Raw genomic sequence first — 22301 nt, forward strand, 5'->3', positions numbered from 1 at the left:
ATTTCATCGTCGTGTCGTCATCGTCATCATCGTTGAACGCATGGAATATTGCACTCAATGTGCGTTTCCGTTTCAAAGAGGACGAAAAACAAAACAACAAAACACTGAACACAACGAATAAACCATATTTTAGAAAATATGATTGATATTTTGTGTTCTATGTTACACATGATTTTCCTACCGATTTCTTTGTTGACATTTAAATAATGTTGTAAACAGGCGGCAAAACCGTGCAATTGTTTGGTCGTCGACGTTGCCGTTATCGGTGTTACATTTGCCGGAACGGCGGTGTCAATCAATGCAGCAGCGTCTGGCGCCGGTTTCAACAAATTATCACCATCATCATCATTTTCCGTATATTGTTCACTATTCTCGAAATTAACGTAGATTCTTGGCTCTCTTGGTACATCGGCATCGGTGAATTCGCCGAATTCATCTTCGATTCGATCGGATTCAATTTGCATACGGGTGTCAATTGTTTCACTTGAACGTTTAAAACGTTTGCTCGCCCGCATTGTTGACGGTTTGATTTCGATAATTTTCGAATCCGTTGAAAATGGTGTCGACGGAACGAACGTGCCTTCAGCTGGTTTTACGATGTGGATATTACTGTCACGGGCAATTGATGATTTTCGATTACCATGCAATTCGTGTTCAGTGTCCGGTGGTAATTCGTCAGTGGGATCGATTTTTGTAACATACTTTCTTTGTTGAAGCTTTGTGCCCACACCACCAACGGTCTGCACACTTTTTTCACCAAATTCATCGTTGTTCTTATCTAATTCCAGCTTATTGTTCACTTTCGTTTCAAAGTTTTCACGTAAATCGTCTCCACGGCGCATATTTTTTTCCTTTCGCATCGCAGCATTTACATTGTCATTAGCCCGATCTCGATTTGCATTCGAATGTTTTCTATTCGTACCACGTCCGCTGCCGGTCGTTCCATTGTTGCGATTTCTCATTCGTGCGTGTTGCTTTCGGTTATTACCAGTCATCGGAATGCCAACATTTCCTCTATACATTCGTTTTTCATTCGTTTCGATGTTTGTCAAAATGTTGCTGGGTGTCGTTGTTGTGACTGTTTTTCCTATGTCAGAGCTGCCACTGTGCGATGCTGTAGATGGTGGTGGTGGTGGTGGCGGTATTGTAATCGACGATGTTGTTCTCTCATTCTCCAGTTTTTCATGTGTATCAAAGTAATCGTTTTCATCAAATGAGTCTGAATGAAATTTTTCAATCAAATGAGTGTGAGCCAGTTCATCGTCTTCTTCGTCAATGAACGTAGGCCGTTGATTATGGTAATGTTTAATGAAATTGTCCTCGTGAACCGAATTATTTTGATATGGCGATGTTGTAAATGACAATATGACCAATCGATCTCGATGCGGCACCAGAAAATCCAATTCAGTGTGCCAGATGCTTTCTACAAAATATCAAAACAAAGAGACAAAATATTTTCAATTCAAATTCCACTTTCATTTTGGATACACATGCATTAATTTCGAACACTTAAATGACATAGACATTTTAAGCCGATTCGAGTCGAGTGAATGCTACATTTATATATGTGTGGAATTAAATTCCAAAACACACAAGCACATACACACTTTGGAATATTCGACCGATTAATGGCATCGTAATTAAAATGTTGGTAATGTTTGTGTATTCTGGTATTTTGGTTTTGGATATATCACATTTGGATGGGTTTACATTCTGTTTGTTTTGCCATTCTTCCACCAATGTATTTACTTACCTCGGGGTAGATTTCCATTTTCAATCAACTTCGATTCGATCAAAAGCCGAGGAATTAGTAAACATAACGCAATAACAATGTGGATAAATGCTGAGGTCGGGCCACCATGTGTCATCAGAGCTCTGAAAATGGAATAAGTTTTCGGAAATTCGTATTTATTCAACATGGAAAATTGTTCTTCCTTTTGGGAAAATTCGATTCAACTTTTGGTTACGAATACAAACGGAACACATTAAAGATAATCATTAAAATGTAATGTTTGTGAGCGGTTTTTTCTTTCATTTTTTTTTCTCAGTCTGCATAGGACTACAACTTTCGATGCATAAAAATGAATGGTCGGAGATTTCGAACGAATTTTGATAATAAATGATTATTATAGTACATACCGTAATGTTCCGCCTTTTGCTTCATGTTCCAAGCCATCGTCGGGTTCGGCTGAGCATGTTCCCGTCTTTGACGCTAATTTTATGCCGTCGTTCGCTAAATTTCCGACCTATTTCACGGTAACCAGAAGATGTGTATAAAGATGAAGGAAAAAAAACAACGTGAAAAAAGGAAATCCTCCCAAAGCGGCCGGTAAAGCGCATACCAAAATAAACGAACTCATTTAGACGAGATAAATATTATAATAGGGAAAATCCACAGAGATATTACATTTAATCTTGGAAAAGTTCTTCGCGTGATTTCGCTGATTTTGGTATGACTTTGGATGTAGCGCGATTTTTCTGTGCCGAAAGCACTAAGGTGTTTATATTGTATATGTATACAAAAATAAAGCTGGTCCGGAAAGCCAGACACGGAAATCTTACCTTGAATATTGCCGATATGAAAAATAAGGGTAACATCAACAGCGCCAATCCGCACAGGATTATTTGTGAATTCAGCTCCGTCAATGCGGCTGAATCGTTATGCCATTGTATTAAATAACAGCCTTTTGTTTCGAATCCCATTAATGTTGTGAAGCAGAACCATTCATTAATGCAAAATAGCAAACGAATTTAGGATAGAAATAGAAAAAAGTAAGAATTCATTAACAAACGTAAAGTTCTTGGTGTGCATACACTTTTCTTTCGACTTCTTCTCGTTCCTTTTGACTTTAAGATAATGCCAAAAACTTTCCGTATTGGCGTGTAAGTGCTTTTTGTTTTCAATAGGCGATTAAATGCCAAAAAATGCAAATTCATTGAAATGTTTCGTTGAATCTTACCTAAAAATCTATAAGCGCCATTGAGTATTAAGTAGCCTTGGAAGTATGTGAATAGAATACCATACCAGATCGACCACAGTGAATTCAAGTGGTAGCGATGCTTTCGATTTGCTTTCGTCTGCTCGGACTCATTGTTGCAATTGTGATGATTCGACTTTGACGTGCTGTTGAAAAAATGTTGAACAGTAGCAGCACAAGCGATGTGATGAGGGTGATAAGGGAAAACCGTAAAACACATTAAAATAGTATTATGTATAGAGTTTCAGACGTGGTCTGGGTGTTGGAAAATTGAATGTTCGTCTCGTTTGCTTAGGATCCACTTGTAACGGAGGCTGATTCCATTGTTTCGCCACCAACTTTCGAACGAACGAACGAACGAAGCACTTTAGATGACTTTTCAGCTTTTGTGTGTTGCCAGCATTGTGGAATGATTCGTTTTATTGTCGGTGGGTGATATTTGTATTCGGAAACATCGCAACAAACACAACAACTTTTTCACACAAACTCCCGACAAATTCAAATAAATTAATAATAAAATGCAAACACAAAAATCACGACAAAAACACCGACCGAGACAAAATCGATTTTACAAAGACCATTTATTTTGCGAACCATGTCACGTTCGCGACAACTTTGCGTTTTATGCCTCATTTTCATGCTTAATGAATGTCTTCAAAGTCATTGATAACAATGAAACACTCGCTTGGAATTTCATTTTTTCACCAGCCAAAAACGACACTTTCAACGACATCTGCCAACGCCTTCCTCGTTAATAATTTCGTTCTCTCTCTCTCTCTCTCTCTCTCTCTCTGTCGCATGGCCAGATGAACAGAAGGATCAATTGTTCGCGCTTCAGCCAAATTATCAAATCAAGTTATAAACTCATCAAGACATAATCCGTTCGAGAAAATTTGACGTGACGAAAATTTCGGCGTCCATGAACACTGTATGCGTGTGCGTCTGTATTTATTTTCTGTCGACAATTCAATTAAACGAAATAAAGTTTTCGGTACTTACTTAACGGCATTACTATCCGGCATAATCACGCTGTTATTAATACTCGAGTTGAGGCTTGTGCATTGCTTTGATGATGCCGATACATTGAGCAGCGACCGATTTTTCTTATTACATAAATCATCGTTGTTTTCGTAGCCAACCAATGAGCCGGTGATCGACATGTTGATGAATATTCAATGTTTCCGTCTGCTTCTTATTCAAAATCACTTGAGCGTACGTCTCATTTGGGTTTGTTTCGCTCGTTGTTTTCGCTTTTATTCTTCTGAAGAAAAAAAGAATATCCAGACCTTTCGAAATTCCCTTTTCAAAATTTGATGGTTCGGTTGCAATCAATAATAATGAGCGGTCTGTTTTTTTCTCTTTCTGGTTACCATGTGTTCACGTGTCGTAATACCTGCATAATGAAAAGCCTTGATCTGGCAAAATCTGAAATAAACCATTTATAGAAATAGAATCAATTAGATTTCGAGAGCGATCAATTTACTTAATTAGAAATAGGTTATTCGAGAGCGGTTTCAGCTAGTAAAACGATGATACTTCACATTCTACTGAACACTGAACACTGATTATATGCCATTAGCAAAACATGAACCTATTGAATCAACATACAAATTTTAGCCGGTCGAAAAGTGAACATAATCGAATAAAACATGTGCATAAACCGTTATGAAATAATTCTAAAACCAGAACTGAATTACTTTGGAAGAGGAAAAAAAACGTGAACACGTATCAAATGTTGAAAACATTCCATCGAACAACAGTTTAATTTCCTATCAGTCGCGTGCTGTTATCGCTCTCTCTCTCTCTCTCTCTTCCTTTCTGTATTAACAAAACGATGAAAATGTTGTCAATAATTTATTCTCAAATATTCAAACATGACATCGATTTTTATATGATTGAGTCGTCATTTAAGGCAGCATAGAGCAGCGTGCGAGCAAGCGAGAGTGTCAATAATTCGATTCATATCAAGAGAAATATTTGAAATGGATGTGTCACCACAGAATGAACAACCAAACCAATTTTTATTCAATGGACTCGGCCACACCGCACCACACTCTCACTATCTGCCATATACATCCATATTTGTGCAAACAAAGCCATCTGGCACACGGATAAAATTGAAATGCACACATACTATCTATTGGGCTCGTGTGGAAAGTTAATTGGATTAAGTTTTTGTGAGTCGGACTCCGAGAATGAAATATGTTTATAATTGAATTTTTCACTTAAGTTTAAAACATCCATATGAAAATGGGAACTGGAATGGAACAGTGAAAACATTTAAAAAATAAAAACCATTTCCGTCTATTATGGTATCAATGTGGAAATGAATGAACCAGAGTTGCGACACATATACACATACACAATGGGCCAAAAAAAAAATCAATATGAAATATGAATTTTTAACTTCATTCCGATTCGAATAATTGTGAACTATGATTAATAGTTAAATTGAGCTTAGCCACGCAGTTCCAACCTTTTAATGCAGACGTTAGTGATTCGTGTCGAGTCATCAGCGCGCAGCAAAGCAGTAGTTCTTGTTCCCATTCATAAATGGAAGTTCCATCGTTTCATCAAAATGTCATTAGCGACATAAATACACATAAATGCCGTATACAATAAAAGAATCATTAAGCCAAATTGATATGTAGTAAAAAGCACATCGAATGATAATGTCGTCGTGATATGTCAAATCATTTCGGTTTTTGCGGTTCAAACTTACTAATTTGCATGGTAGACATGGTGTTCACCCGAAGAAATTTACAAAGTTTAATTGGGATTGGCTTGCAGAGTTTAAAATTAGTTGGATTCAACATGAGTCGACTTGCTTAAAATTTGTAACGATAACTGGGGTTCTTTACATAGCCCGGCAGTCGTATAAAATGAATGATATAAGTTGAACTGACACAAAGTTTTCAGTGATCTCTCTCTTTTGAAGGGATTTTTTGTTACATTGACCGCAAATCCTTCTTAATTAATTACCGAGCTTGATGGAAATGGTTTCCTTTTATTCATGCTCTTTCTCCTGTTTTCAAATCGATGGAAATGAGAATGACCTTTCGATCGCATGAAAAACGATATATTCCTATACGGCCAAAATGAAACGTTTTTTTTTTGGTTCCATGTGAACACGCCACACTAAAAATCAAAAGGTATTGGTTAAACTCTTTTGTGTGTTTGTGTGAGTTCGAAAGACATCGAAATCACATTCCGAGAGATGTAATACCATCATGAACGATTTATTCACGCACACTGAACGAGAACTTATATCAATTGAACTGGAAAATTGGTATCCATAAATCCAACGTATACGTATATATGATTCAAATACGATTCGAATAGGCAGCCTATAATAGAGGCTTGGATTTCTTTTCCGCTTTTCGAAATGTTATAACGTACATTTGGAAACAGATGCCATTCATAATTGAATGGGAATATAAAAGCTGGACGAAGAAGAAAGGCAATCGTTGGTTGAAAACCTTTTTTTGGAGAAAACAAAGCATCGACAAATGATTATAACTTGAACTGAACTCTCTGTTGGTATTAACAAAATCCACTAAATCAAATTTATTGATTCGATTTTTCATTGGCAATGGTTTCATTTTCATCATTCGTCTTTTCAAGTTGGAAAGCAATTTCTGGAAGAGAGAAATGAAGTGAATCCCCTGAACAAAATGAAATGGCCATAAAGTCAATCACGAACAACAATCCAGCACGCTTTTAAATATCAATCTGTTTGTGGTGGTAGCTAGACACAGGCACATACAATATAATTGCTTGCAGGACGTTATTGCATGTACGTATTCACGAGGGATTTTCTTCAATTTCGTTTTTATTATGGTTGCGACAACAAAGAACGAATGAATGAAGAAAGTGAAACGAAAATAGAACGCAGCGATGCAACATTCAATGGGAAAATGCCTTTGATTTCAATGACCCGATCAATACAACATTGACTTTGATTGTTTACTTCGTGTAAAATTCATCGCGTAATTTCGTTTTATCGATGTGTTTCTTTTTTTGCAAAACGCGCGCGTACTTGTCTCCGATCAAAACAAGTACATGCAAACAAATCAACGTTTCTATGAAATCTCGACCTCTATTCCGTTTTAAATCCCTGGCTCAAGCCAGCCTCAGCAATTTTTTCTTCTGTTTCTTCTTTTCATTTCCATATGCGCTTCAGTCTGTCTTATGCCTTTCGCTATTATTTGACATAAGAACAACGGCAAACAATGGAATTCTTAATTTGTTTGCCGAAGATGTTGAGAGAGCGCAAGCGATGGAGAGCTCGGAAAATGAGACATATTTCCGAGTGCGAAATTCAACCGTAACTTTATTCGCAGGAGATACGTTTTTATTCTGTTAGCTGTGTACCGTTGTGAATAACGATGCCAACAGAACTTAACACAGAAACACAATGCGGCTCGTACATGGTGCGCTCATATCGCTTTGATGCTCGTTGATTGCGTGCTAAACATGGCATTGTTTGCTGTTGGCTGTTGATTTTAATACAAACTACTCACACATCCCTACGCAAAAATACAACAACAGAACAAGAGAGAACACGCCACACGCTCACTTTGGGCACACGAGACATCGTCTGCAAACGACATTTTTCCACTTATCATTTTCAAACAAATGCGAAAATGGAAAAAGTTGTTATCGTCGTCATCGATGGGAAAATAGCGGTTGAAAAAAAAAGTTATGAATAAAGAGCCGCATGATTGTAAGAATAGGTTATCATCATTGAATAAAGAATCCTTTCATTTCAATGGGTGGTTTTTCGTCGGCTCTCTAGCCTGGCCACAATCCGCACGGAACACATAACAGTTTTTGAAAATACTCAATGGGTTTCATAACAAATAGCAGATAAATAGATGATGCGGCCACACACCCAGAACATAAACGGCCTAAAGTAGTTTGCACTCGAATCAATATGCATCAATATTGATTGTTTAGGTTTTTCGTATGGTAATGTGAACCTCAACAATTTTCGATTTTCTCGAGTCGGACATCATTTCATTCATTCCGTGCACGTTCTCGTTCACTTTATGCACGTTCACGTTTCGGAAAATGATTTTTGGTAAATAACATCATAATTTCCAGGATTGTAGAGAGAAAACAATTTTTGAAAAAAAAAACAGACGAAAACCTGGCTATGATACATTTTCAATGTAACGAATGGAATTTTCGAATGAAGCTCTGATCGATTTTGCCAAACGCGGCCAAAAAATAGAAAAAGCAATGTCTGCTTCTATTTTCTACGTTTTTTATTTCGAGGATATATTGAACCGACATTCCATGCCGTCGTGCTGTGAAATTCGTTTGTTTTCCTTTGATCGCTTTGCTGCTGTTTTTACATTTCATCTGATTTGAATAAGCGCAAACAACTCGCTCGAACGAAAACGATATGCAAATAGACATGCCGTGTTTTGTTTTGGCAGATACCGAGAAACAAAACAAAATAAAAATGCCAAAAATATTCAAATTACGAAAATGAAAAATATCAAGAAAACACCAAGTTACTCTCTTTTTTTTCTCTTCTTCTCTCGCTGTCTCTCTCTCTCTCTGGTCGTGCTGAACGATAAATATTTTTCGTCTCTGATTAAATTTCATGGGGAATTCGTGTGATAGACACACTCATATACACATCACACCGTTCCTACTGCGCCTCTCGCGTCGCATACGCACACAAATTCCGAAAAAAAATTGAAGCATAGACCAAACACCGGCACACAAAACTCGTATAAACAAGCGAAAATATCGCATCTGTTGTATGGGAATATTGAACGCTGTGTGTGCGTCGTCTTGGAAACACCCTCAAACACAAATGTACTTTTACAAAACACATCACAATCGCTGTATTTTTGCTAGCCACCTCACACAGCACGCACACAATTACACAGACAGACACATCGAGAGGGAAAAAGTGAGCGAGCATGTGTGTGTGTACAAGAGAATAGACCGCTTTGTATTATGCCATTGGATTTTCGGCATTTGTATTGGCAGTACTTTTAAGAGAGTTAAATGCGAATACGAATGCGAATGGCATTGTTAGAATGCGGCGAAATGTTTGGTACTTTTTTTCTTCCCGGGCAATGATAAAATGCTGTTTATTTTAGCGCATAACTTGCCGAAAAATCGTGCTTCGTCTACATACAATTTTGCACAAAACACACTCCATTGTGCGCCATCAAATCGTTTTGCCTATTTTGACTCAGCTACACCGAGACGCACACCGTAAAACAGATAATAAATTTAACACGAAAACTTTTCCGAGTTGTTTTCTTTTTCGTTCGTTCGCTGAAGTATTTTCTCGCATTCATCTTATGATTTTCGCTTTTTCAAGTCAAAGTGTAGGTTTTGCTCCGTAATTTACGGAGGAAGACTCGTTTTCTCGGTTCCTCGATTCATGTTTTGTCATTTTATTTTTGCCGGAAATTTCCATATGCCATTCATTCCGAATAGGCGATGGCAGTTGCAGTGGCGGTGACGGCGGTATCATTCTGGCTTCCATCATTCAACAGCAGAGAAGTTTGCATGTTTGATGTTCTGGAACGGTATGCGATTATGCCATTGCATTCTAACAACAACTACAACAGCTTGAATGCTATTTTATGGGCCTTTCGGCACGAGACGCACGAAAAATACAGAGAGCGAGATGGAGAAGAGTGCGTAATTTTATTGTCGACGTAAATGTGGATGTTTATAGTAATTGAGCTTGCAGTGCCATCATTTCGCCCCACACGTAAAACTGGCATTCCCTTGCTATTATTCATTTGTGAATGGATTGGCAAAAGATTAGAATTAGATTGCACTTGATAGAAACCAAGCTGGGTCGGAAACCGACGAGGGGGACGCGCACCGCTTTCCTTGATTTATCCAGCATATATCTCCCTATCTCAAGTGCGTACACACATTATCCATAAATATATTCTTTTTTGCCATCGTCTTTGTTCGTCTGTCCTGCCCTTCGTTTCGTCGTTTTCAGGTAACTTTCCCGGTATTTTAGCATTTTTATGTGTCGCTCCCATTCATTCTCTCGCCTGCTCTGTGTGAGTCTGATTTGGAATTCGATAACCTTTACGACGGCATTCTCTCTGTTTTTCTCGATTTTTGGGCGTTTGATATCGAAACGAAAATGAATTTTTGACCAGACCTTGTTTTGTTTTTTTTTCGATCGATGTTTGTTTTCCGTTTGGAATTTGATGGCTCGCCGTATAATAGCCGACAGAAAGGGAAAAACGAGCAAAAGGGGGTTCGCATTTTAAAAAAGAAAGAAAAAGAAAACGAAAAGAATAACGAAGGGAAAATGGAAATGGACACTTCAGAGCTAATGAAAAAAAAAAGAATCCACACGCAAGGAGCCGCCACCACTGTCGTCGTCGTTGTCGGCACTGCCACATATTGCCGATAAAATATACCAATCCATATTATAAATTTTCTGTTGAAATGGCTCTTTTCCGTCATCGTTTTCGTCGTTGTTGCTCTTTGTTTTGTTTGCCTTGAAGGGGAGCCGTCGTTATGCGGTGTCGAGGGATCGACTCTCTCTCTCTCTCTCTCTCCCAACAATAACCGAAGAATGTTGCGGATTGTGAGTCATTGGAAAATCAGGGTTTATAAGAATATCCGAGAAACTTTCAAGAGGCAAGCTCAAGCTTGCAATTCGTCACGGTCGTGCAGTGCATTGCTAAGCGAAAGAAAAAACACTTTATTACCAAAATGACTCAAAAACGATGTCGGCTCATGAAACGTGCGTTGTACTTGTTGTAGTAATTTTTCACGTTATTATCTGAAATCCTATTGCCCGCACATTCGTTCTCGTTTCTTTTCCTGCTTTCTTTTTGCCTTTTTTACGGTGTAAATTTGTTTGCATTTTGTGCCGTTCCGCCAAGCCGTTTGAAACCAATCAAAAGAGGCATTGAATCATTTTTATCGAATTTTGATAAATGGCGTTCGTCCGTTTTGCCAAACGGCATTGGAAATCATTTTGAAGAATGAGAATTTGAAATTCATCTAATATTTTTCTTCACTTTGTTTTCTCTCTTTTTCGCAGCTTGCGATTCAAATACAAAAGACGGAACCGAAGACATATGGAACAGCTGCACTTCGACTTAGAATCTCACTCTTGGCCCGTTTCTCTTCCTTCTTTCGTTTCGTTGTTCGTTTTGCACCGATTTTCGGCAACGAAAAAAATTTCTTTCATAAAAACCAATTTGAAATTTATGGCGGCGCATTAAATGGATTCGTAAAACGATACTGGAAACAGGACACCCATTGCAAATGTGACTGCTGCTTTTTTCGCATATGTCGTTCAAGCGATTCCCATTTTCATTTCATTTTCTTCTCTTTCGCTCGTGTTTCTTCTATCTCTTCGGTTTTGCACACACGCAATAAATATCCTTCAGCCTCGTCTCTGCGCCACGTATTGCACAACGATTTCGAAGCGAGTCGAGCCGGAAAAAAACGAGCTAAAGCGCACAATAATTTTTAATTTAATCCATGGCATCTGTGCCTAGCGTACGAGTATAATTTTATCTGAATATAGAACATTTGTGAACATCGTCGAGTCAATCAAATGATTTAACATAATGTGGATACAAAGCGATAACATGAGATGTCGGCCCACATTTAAGGTGATGATCACACGGCAAGAGATATTTTTGTGAAACTGAATAACGTTCATATTTCAGGGTGATGAGCGTTCAACTGACGCCCAAGTGATGGGGCGGTTTTTCCAGGCAAACACTTGACAGCTATTGCATGGCTTGACAAAAAAATACTAAATACATTTATGAAATATATGTATCATCACGGCCAAATATATAATGAACAACGACAGCAATAACAATATGGAAGAGCTTTGCACATGGCAAACGAAAATTTAATGAAAATTTATCGTGTTTTTTCTCGATTATTATTACAATCATTTTCCGATTTTTGCTATCGTTCCCTGTGCGCTGAGTCCCATATTTGAATAGAGAGATTGCAATTGGTTCTGGCATCCGATAAACGAACGTTAATTTCATTCAGAGCACGTATTTTCCCGATGATCAATCGTCGACATCGCTTTTAATGTTAAATAAATGATGAATCTATCGGGCATTAAATGATCTGTTCTGACTTAGATAAGATGCGAAAACAAACGCACATCGATTGTCATGTCATGTCAACACAAAACGAATTGCTTGGATCGAATGTACGACACCATTGTGTGCTCGCATAATTAGCTGTGATGCGACATCGATTCACTTTAGTATGTTTGTTAACAAACACGCACGCACAGAAAGAGTGTTGATCAATCTTTTGTAATCGGTTTTTCGGCAGCATTGCGATAGAGCGTACATTATTTTGTTAATTTACGGAACATTGCCCCGTTTTTCCATAATTTTCAGGCATCGGAATCGAATCGGACGTGCATTGTTTGTGCCATGAGAAATAAAATCGATGACATATTTTCGATGACAAAAACAGTCGCATTAATAAAACATTCGAGCCAAATTAAAATTTGATACGGCCGTCAAACAACATATAATAAAATCGACATACATAAAACATCGAAATATGTTCACAGGTATTTTTTAACTTGGGCGAAAGTAATTTTGATTTTCCATTTCTCGACATAATTCAAAATGTTCCCATCATTCGCCGAAGCCGCAATGTAAGCTGACAAAAGAACCACATACAGATATGTATTGGCCAACATAAAACAGTGCTCGGCTTTCCATAAAGGCTTCAAAACGCTTTGTTTTGGTTCATTCTGTATTTGCGGCTAGCTTGTGTTCGGGTATTTCACTCATTCTTGCAAGCGATAAGAATGTTTGTGATGTGAACATTTTATTCTCTTTATGTATAGTATGGGATACAAAACCCATATTCTGTCAACGGTGCTCACTCATTGTGTATTGCCCGTTTGTTTATTGTCATCATCGTTTCACCTGTAATTATATTAAGACATTCTTCGACCCGCTTTTATGGGTGACGCAATGGAATTATTCACGCGGAATATGGTCCTACATAAAATCAAGTTGATGAATTTCTCCATTTTATGAGTGTAGTCAAAGTAATACCCTAGTCAATCAGCTCAATTTCTATGGCAACGTCCTTATAACATTGTCGCCATAGCGCTTAGATTTGCTTGAAAAATTGCGCTCGCAAAACGGATTACATATCTTTAATACGTGAAAGTTTTAATTGCGCCCGATTGATATAAATGGAAATGGGGCCAATAATAATGAAGTTATCATTATTATCATTTAGTAGTTTACTTACTCTAATTGGATGGAGAACGAACAATGAAAATCACAGAAGAAACCCTCTTGCGAATAGAAGAATGTAATAATAGAAAAGAATTCGAAGAATTTTCCATATTCACCCAACTATACAGAAATAATGATTTCATGTCGTTGACCCCACCCATCATCACGTTTTCCACATCAGAATCACAGATGTCTTACTGTGCGAGGATTCATTTTCGCATGCAAGCCATCATTCAGGGAATTCGAGAATTGAATTGCGTTATGCTTTTATAATATTAATTCATTTTTCTTAGAAAAATCAATGTCATAACGCGTTAAGCATTTTTCAAAACACTTGATTTATCTCGCAAAGTTCAAAAATCCATTGCTCTTTTGTTTTTTTTTGGCAAACGATTGAAGTACCGATTTCAATTAGCTTGATTGCTCTCTTGAATCTTATTTGGATCATTATAAAACATACAAATGACTAATTGTTTACGACGTGATGGCTCCGAAATGAACATTTTTAAACGGGAGGCACCGAACAACATGCACCTGAACATTTAATAGCAACGGAAGATAAAGTTGAAAATGTTTTAAAGAACTACCACACTCCAGCCAGCCGGTTTATACTGAAAAATATGAAAATTCCGTCAGAATTCCTTCAAATTTAGTTGCATAACAGCATATCTTCCTTGTTGTTCAACTGCGTTCGACAACACAGAGTAAATATACCGTATTATGATATAAACAGGCTATGCCAAAAGCCGAGTGGCAAACACTGTGGGGAAAAGTCGGTTGCCGCACCATATGGTGCACTTGTATATTTCAACCGATACACACAACGCACAGTGATTCTTTCATCACTCTGTTTGGTGGCTGCCTTTCAAGTTGCATAACTCGGTTATCATACGTGAGGATGTTGACATGACAAAGTTTTCGAGGCTTTTTGAATGCTTCATAAATAAATGAGTTATTTTTTTGTGTGTCTTGTGTGTTATTTCGAATCTTCATCGTTAGTTGCGATACTTGGAACGAAACGAAATAAACGAGAGAACACCGAACGGAGTGGAACGAACCGAATGAAGGAATGAAAAGCAAATGATAACAACGTTACATGATAAACTGCACAATTGTTGGCAACAAGAGCAAAAACAACGACGCCATTTAATGGCAACGAACAACCACATAGAATGAGTACCTCAAATAATTTTAAGTTTCAAGCTGTTCGTAGCATTCGCTCATATTGAAGGGCACACGATGAAAAACCAATAAAAATTGGTGAACATCAATGTAGGTTTTGAGATATTTTGAGCCGAGTTTTAATGAAAGAGAAACAAAACGGTTACGTTCTAATTTTTCTAGGATTATAGTTTTCCTTTGAGGAAACAAATAATCGAAAATAGCTGCAATGCGGACCGGTTCCCTCTCCCTGCGTAACCAGGGAAATTGAAAGGAAATTAAATTGTACGCTCTATCGCAACTTTCCATTGTTTATTTCGTGCTCGATTTTTTTTTCTTTGAACCGACAAAAAAAAACAGAAAATTCTGAAAATGTTCGGTGTTCAGTTGTACACTGTGCCGAGAAAAAAAAACAGCAACATTATAGCCGAATTATAGCCCGTAGATAAAAATTCGGATACAAAACCAAAGAATGGAAAAAAAAAGCGAAAAAGAATTAAGCGAAATTTGCTATGCAGCCAGACAAAACTAATTAAATGAGAAAGATAACGATCGAATTGTTGTGAAAAGTTGTATTCACATTGGTCCGTGCAGAAAAACGACCATATGAAAAATGGTCGTTCGTAAACGGTACATGCAAACAGTTTTGCTATCATTCTCCATCTCTTTCTTTGCTTCTAGCCATTTCAATTGTCCTTCGACGCAGAGCACTGCCAACGAAGCCTATCGAGACAAAATGAAGAAAATTACTGAAAAACTCCAATCCATCCGGCCGCAATTGGCTTCATTTTATATTCAAATAACGTAGAACATTGCTTCACAATAATACGACCAACGCAGGCAACATCGTTCAACGAAACAATGTGGCTTCGGCAAATCGTACGTGAAACTAGTAAAAAGTATTTTTTTCTCCATTGTTAAAGTTGTTGTTGTTGGTGAAGGTGGCAGTGGTGGCTAGAAGAATATATTTGAGCTCGTTTTGGGGCCACGCATTGGATATCATATACACACACAGGTCAAATGGACGGAAAAGCACAGCCACTCGAAATGTTAAGAGAGATAAAACCAGATAACATTGCACTTTAACTTTTTAATAACCGCCAAAGTTGCAACATGAATCTGGAAAAGGGTAAAACCGCAAACGCAGCACTTCGACCTTTCGCTTCGTTATCGATGATTCCCAAGAGTGTTCGGCGAAACTTCATGCTCAATGACGACCGACGTATATGTGAGTGTGTTTGTGTGTGCGTGTGCTTGTGGATGTGCACCACCAGCGTCTACATGTCATTTGATAGGCCAGATGTTTGTTTGTTCAGTGTGCAAAATGTAAATAAGGAAAAATCTGGCAGACGGGAGAGATCAAAAAGTGTCAAACATGAAGTCAGCGAACACGATAATTCAATTCATACAAAGTCCATTTACGGCACAAACGACCGTATCCCGAAACGCACATTTTCTCTCATTTGAAAGGAGGCAACGAGCGAAAAGGGCTCAAAATAGTTTTATAAGCAATTAGTGCGAAGAACGTCAATAAAACGTTCAGTAGGATTCGAAGGCGAAAAAGTTAGGCCAACAAAACACATAAATTGTTGCTGTTGACGATGGCAGCGGCAGCAGAATCAGTGGGTTTGCTCAGTTTCACTGGGTCACGATAAAAAAAAAACCCTTTTCCTCTGTTAATTTACTCAGATGCGTGTTAATAACGATTGAGAGTAGGTAAAAATTGGGTAGTAGGCGATTCGTTTACCAAAGCGGATTCATTTATACGTACTCGTTGGCAATATGTCTGCATCGAATGACGCTGAATTACTGCTTGCTGCTTTTGCGAACATGGCGAACGTGTTAGCTCGGCTTGATAAAGATTTACCATCAGCTATCCGTTTACCACTTCATTCTGTCTGCTGTACAATTTTTTCTCTCCACATTTTTCGTTGTATTGTTATTTAACACAATCCATTTTTTTTTGTCATGACGCCCATGAATGATGTTTGTTGTCGATATTGAATAGAATCTCGAGATGTGTTTGCTGATCGGTCTCGGACTGTGTGCACTGTGCATACAATATTCCACCTGCTTTCGTTACTGGTTTTTTTTTCTGGTGTGTGTATTTAATCTCTTTTGTCTCGCTACATGACAGGCGGGATTGCAGATTTCAAGCGTCAAAAATGATTTTTCGTTGTTGATGTTGTGTGTGCTGTGTTCGAAACCAGATCCATAGAAATGCGACGAAAGATGGGTATAATAGGCAATTCACGTCGAATGAAGAGAACGTACGTTTGAAACGTGTCTTTAACATGCAATTAGAAAATGTGAAAATGTGCAATCGACAGTTGGTCCACATGTGTGCTGATATTCATTATGCGCGTATATTCACGCAATGCCAATGATTCGATATTCATAATATGCGAGCAGCCCAATGCGTGGATTGCATTGTTTGAAATCACGATTGCTTAACAAATGTCGAAATGGCAGATGCGCCTGAAATGATGACCAAGAAACGAACCAACGAACGAGAAAAAAAATGTAAACTCAATTTTATCCACTAACCGGATCAAAAGAAAACTTGCTCGAACCGGTGATTAATCTCTCGCTAAGACACTGTTGAAACAGGAAGCATGCTGGATAATATTCGCCGAAAAAAAACAAAGAAACGAACCTCCGAACTGGTTTCTGCAACATTATCATTAAGCACACCGAATGAAGATGAAAATGTAGAACGAAAACGATCGCGAAGCAATGCACAAACACAAAGCAGAACCACTCGGAGAGTGGCACGGCAAAGTCCATGCACAAACAGAATCGAAGAAAACAGAGATAAAACGAACAAAGAGAAAAGAGAAAAAAAAATGAACTGCAAAAATATATATAAAAACATTTGGAAGAGCAACTCAAATAACAAATCTCGTCAGGTAAATGAAGCTGAATGTGTATTCGATTGGTTAAATTATGCACATCGAGAGACCGACCGAAACGTGAACACCTGTTCTTTTTTTCGATTGCATTTTTTCTTTCTTTTTTTTCGTTCCTTTTTTCTTGGTCCTGCCATCCACACACACACAGAGAGAGAGAGAGAGTCTTTATGCTGTCGTTTTGATTTTAGTCACAACCACCACAATCATTACTGAGAGAGCTGAAAGCGATAAGCCAAATGGAAAGACAGAGCATGATGCAGCAGCAAAAAAATCTCGGACGTGTACGACAGTGATATGGTTCGTGGTCATGCTGGCTTCTCGTTGTCAGTTAATTATACCAGCGATTGTTATTTTCTGCGCACATTTTGAATGCGGGCAATCGGTTCGGTTGGTGCTATTTTTTTCTCTTCTCTCGCTTAAGTGTATTGTGCCAACGAATTGCGGTTTTAAATCATTAACTTTATGGCATGCACTCGATATTCTCTCGGTTAATAATATGCGTCAACCGCAAATTTTGCATTTTGATGAAGGAGCAGACATTTTTAAAGAGCACACATAAAACAACTGCATTTTCGCATACAGTAGTGAATGTGCGGTGAAGTCTCTTTTATGCACAAAACATTTCATCTCAAAGTTTTACATGCAATCAACTCGAGGGATTCGAATTTAATTGAAATACTCATTGTTACGCATAACACTTGAATTTTTCGGCTCTGATGATCGATTGAAATGGTGCAAATAAGTTCATCAAAAGTAAATTTAACATCTCCGTGCCCAACAACAACGACAACAACAACGACCGTAGTTTTCGTGGAATAAAAACAATTACGGTCGGATGTTATCATAAAGACGAATTGGTGTGTTCAGTATGTATATAACCGACGAATGTTTTCTCCGGTTTAATTTACAAAATTGCTACGTTTTCTATTAGCCTCTCTGCAATATTCATGTTGTTTCGCCTTACCCTGCCTCGCCTTCATCCTCCCATCAGCAGTCACTGAAAAAATGATTCCATATCTTTTGTTCGTACTTCATATCATGTCATGAACAGAAATAAGATATCTATTGTGTCAAGAGAGATGAAGAATATGCCAGAAACTTTTATCGATAAAAATAACTATTTCAAGATTATGATGTTGGCTTCACTTGATTTCCATTGTAGCAGTTCGGGATTCATGAAAAATGGAGATGATTTTGCTTCTTTCACGAAGGTTCTTTTACGAACAGCAGGTAAAGCGAATGACGCAGAAAATCAATTGAATATGTAAAATGTTTCTACCTTTGGGATCAATGACTCAAAAATGATTTCCATACGATACCTTTTAGTTGAATGGTAAAGCACCGGGATATAGTTGAGTTAAAACGGAAAACGTAGATTGCCGAGTTCGAATATAGTTGCTTTGTCAAATAACAAAGGGAATTGAAACTGGTTGTAAGCAAACGAAAATAAGACGTATCAAATCATAAAACCATTTAAACAATTATGCTATCAATTTAGTTGAGTTTACACTCTAAATGCACTGAGCGCACATTGACACGCCGTAAATGCTCTCTCTCTCTCTTTCTCCCTATCGTATGGTTTCCTTCAATCATTTACAGGCAAACAACACCGAAAATTGCTGTTGCTATCATTGAAATCGAATACAAAAACACTGTATTCTCTAGTTGTCTTTTGTAACGTAAACAAAGACGTATTCAGGTTTCACACATTCACCGTTGGTTTGAACAAAGACAATGAAGAAGAAGTAAAAAAAAATTTAGTTGGGTTTGTTCACGGTACACATTGGCCAAAGTAAACATGTGGTAATTCAATCAAATGGAAAAGTGCAAGAAACACAATCAAGGATTTATTCCGTAGTACATGGACACACAAAAACACACACATATACAATGAGACACTTTAGTTATAGCATCTTGTACAAATGCTATTGAATTGCTTTACTTTTCTCATTCTTTCGCTCTCCGCTTTTCTTCTTCGGTGCAACAATGAATTGGGGAATGTTAACACAAAAAAAAAAACGATATAAAAAAACTATACGGAAACTATTCGATCGAGAAGACTATTTGAAGCGCAAACAAGCAAATAAAATAAATAAAACACTACGCATTTACTGGTGTGCCTTCGAACGATACTGCTGACTGAGCATTTTGCACTATTTTTTTCAATTTTTCAATCCATCGTTGTAACATTTTCTGTTACTATTCGCACTTGATGCTGTTGCTGTTGTTGTTACGTGAAATTCAGCGACCGTTTGGAATGCCACACAATTTGTAATGAGATGCTATTTTTAAGTGTTCTTTTTGGCTGTTGCCCCATCATGACACTAACGTCGTTCTTTTGCTCAGTCAGCGTTACGTTCTGGTTTCTTTCTCTTTTTCGGAGAGAATTCGGTCGTTTTTTTTTTGCGCAGAGAATTTGTTTGGAATTCATTCGACATCGAGAGAGTCAGTCAGTGTGAGAGAGAGAGAGAGAGAGAGAGAGAGAGAGAGAGAATTTCAACATTGCAAACATGTACGCATACCGAAAGAATTTCAATGTGATCGCTTGTGTCATGACTTCGTCTCTCTTTTTTCTTCGTCGCTTCTTCTTTTGTATGGCATTTGTAAATTTCCTGAATTCAAATAGAATGCGTCGCAATAAACATCTGATAAGACAAATCGTGTACTAAATATAGAGCGAAATTTTTGAAATTTGATGTCGATCGACATCGGTTCAAAAATAGCAATTACATTATTCAGTTGTTGCTGCTGCTGTGTACCTCTGAGTTGAGGCACATCCAAGGACGTAATTGCATCTCTCTCTCTCTCTCGCAGTGCTCTTCATGCACTTATTCAAATCGAATGATGAATAGTTTGCAAAAAGAATGTCTCATTTGAAGCAAGTTCTTGCCTTGTTCTTTGAAAAGGAACTCATTATACCCATTTTCTCTTTCACTTTTTTCTTTCTCTTCACTTGAAAAACAACAACTGACTTTCTGACTGTGCAATGACACACCATTTAGCACTCTTCATGCCAGTGCCGAGCATTTAAAAAACAAGTACACAATGCTTGCGCATAGCTGTATGCGAGAAGCAGAAAATAGGATATGAAAGTAAAGTAGGGAAAAAGCAAAGCAAGTTTTTTCCTTCTCTTTCTTTCGCTTTTTCTTTGTTTTTTTTGTGTGTCATTTCGACTAACTTTTTTACTGTAACAAACCAACGAAAATAAATTAAATGTAATATGCAAGAGTTTTGTGTACCCTTATTAAAAAATGACGACGTCTTTGTCACGATTTCAATGTTTAGCACAGTTAGACACAACGACGACGACGACGACGACGACAACAATCAAAGTGGGAAAATGAGCGAAACGAAAACGCATGGCATTTAGAGAAAAAGGCACGTGTTGAGTTTGAAAAAAAAAGACTCGAGAGAATACATTGTCGATTTTATTTAAAAGGTGTACTAAGATAAACACGGTAACTGAGTCAAGTGGATTGTTTAAGTGACACTTTATTGAGAACAACAAAACGGTTAAAAATGGAAAAATGCCGAGAGTTATGGAAATACTTTTGCACTAATGGCATGAATGAAAATCCACTCGAAATACACTTTATTCACAGTGTGCCTTTTCAGCCTCTCTTTCTCTCTCTCTCTCTCTCTCTCTCTCTCTCTCATTCATTCAGTGTGCTGCTCGAGGGGCAAATCACTCTTAGGTATTACTTTTACATAAATGGTATTACTTGGTATTACTTTCCGTACAAATCAAAAGTAATACCAGGTGTATTACTTCTATTGATCAGTATTACTTGGTATTACTTGGATATTACTTTTTTTCGGTATTACTTTTTTCATAGAAATATCAAAAGTAATACCAGAGGTATTACTAGAAATAACTGAGGTATTACTTTTCTATTTGGTATTACTTTTGAGTGATTTCCCCCTTGGTGCTGCTTATGGATTTTTTTCTTTTCGTTTATTCTCGTTCGTGTCGTTTAATTTCACTTAAACTACCGTCAAGTACAGTAACGGGAGGGCTGTAATGTGACAATTTTTATATTGTCGTCGCATTTCGTATTAATCCACCCAATGCAGTGCACACTACACACATACTCGGTGTAATAAATTCATTTTTATGTTCGTTTACAATATTTTTCATGTTGTGCACAAGCGCCGTCATACCGAAGCAATAGTAATTTTTATTGCTCGACGGGCAAATCGAACTATGTATGCGGTACTGCGATGCAAGAGGCAACCAAAGAAAATCCCGATAGCATGAGAACGAGAAATGCATATATGTACGTAGTGTACGTGTATTTTCAAAGAACGTGCGTGACGCGTATGATTAATTTAATGCCTTGTCGAAAGGGCGTAACATATTCAAGTATAAGTGGAATGCGCTTGATACGATTCTGAAATGGTTTCTCTCTCTCTCTCTCTACACAGTACGGGGAAATGGAAAAAGCAAACGGACCAACGGCAAAAAATTATACATAATTTGCTGCGACAACGAAGCCGAAGCAACAGCAGGAGCAGCAGCAGCAGCACTTTCCACTGCAGCTCATTTCACCAGATTATACAGATGACAAGTGAAACGGAGCACTGATTGGCAAAACGAATGAAATAAATGACATAGAAAATGCATAAGCCATTAATCGAATCAAAGTTCAACTGCTGATGAAATGTTCTCATTCTCTGCTGTTACTCAGCATATCCGTATTACCATCGAGCACTTTTCTTCATGCGATTTTTCCCATTAAGAAAAATAAAATTCCACATCTTTTTAAATTTCAACCATAAATGAGTACCGCGCGCCAGCAATGAAATTGATTTTTTTGCTCGCCCGCACACTCACTTAATAATGGGTGCGTAATTTTGCGTCTGATATTGTTAAAAAAAATCATTCATCATAAAAAGAAATTGTCTCGTGAGACTTCAAACGATAATAATTTTCCATTTCGTCTTTCGCTTCACATTCGCCGTCGCTTCACATTCGCCGTCGCTTCACATTC

At 37.7% G+C, this 22301-nt stretch overlaps 1 protein-coding gene across 1 annotated transcript in view; it reads right to left on the minus strand.

Moving 5' to 3' along the window:
• Nucleotides 1-22301, minus strand: part of LOC129566265 (protein tincar) — a 31252-nt gene that overhangs the window by 6151 nt on the left and 2800 nt on the right. Inside the window, exons 2-7 of the mRNA XM_055442052.1 lie at nt 3978-4403; nt 2961-3124; nt 2563-2684; nt 2140-2246; nt 1754-1875; nt 182-1423 (exon numbers count right to left, since the gene is read on the minus strand). Coding sequence (XP_055298027.1) covers nt 182-1423; nt 1754-1875; nt 2140-2246; nt 2563-2684; nt 2961-3124; nt 3978-4138 — 1918 coding nt within the window. The 5' untranslated portion in view covers nt 4139-4403. The remainder of the gene's footprint in view (nt 1-181; nt 1424-1753; nt 1876-2139; nt 2247-2562; nt 2685-2960; nt 3125-3977; nt 4404-22301) is intronic.

The sequence above is a fragment of the Sitodiplosis mosellana genome, unplaced genomic scaffold (genome assembly GCF_009176505.1).
Source record: "Sitodiplosis mosellana isolate CC-2019 unplaced genomic scaffold, AAFC_SMos_1.0 Smas_scaffold_1, whole genome shotgun sequence".
NCBI classification, from domain to species: Eukaryota; Metazoa; Arthropoda; class Insecta; order Diptera; family Cecidomyiidae; genus Sitodiplosis; species Sitodiplosis mosellana.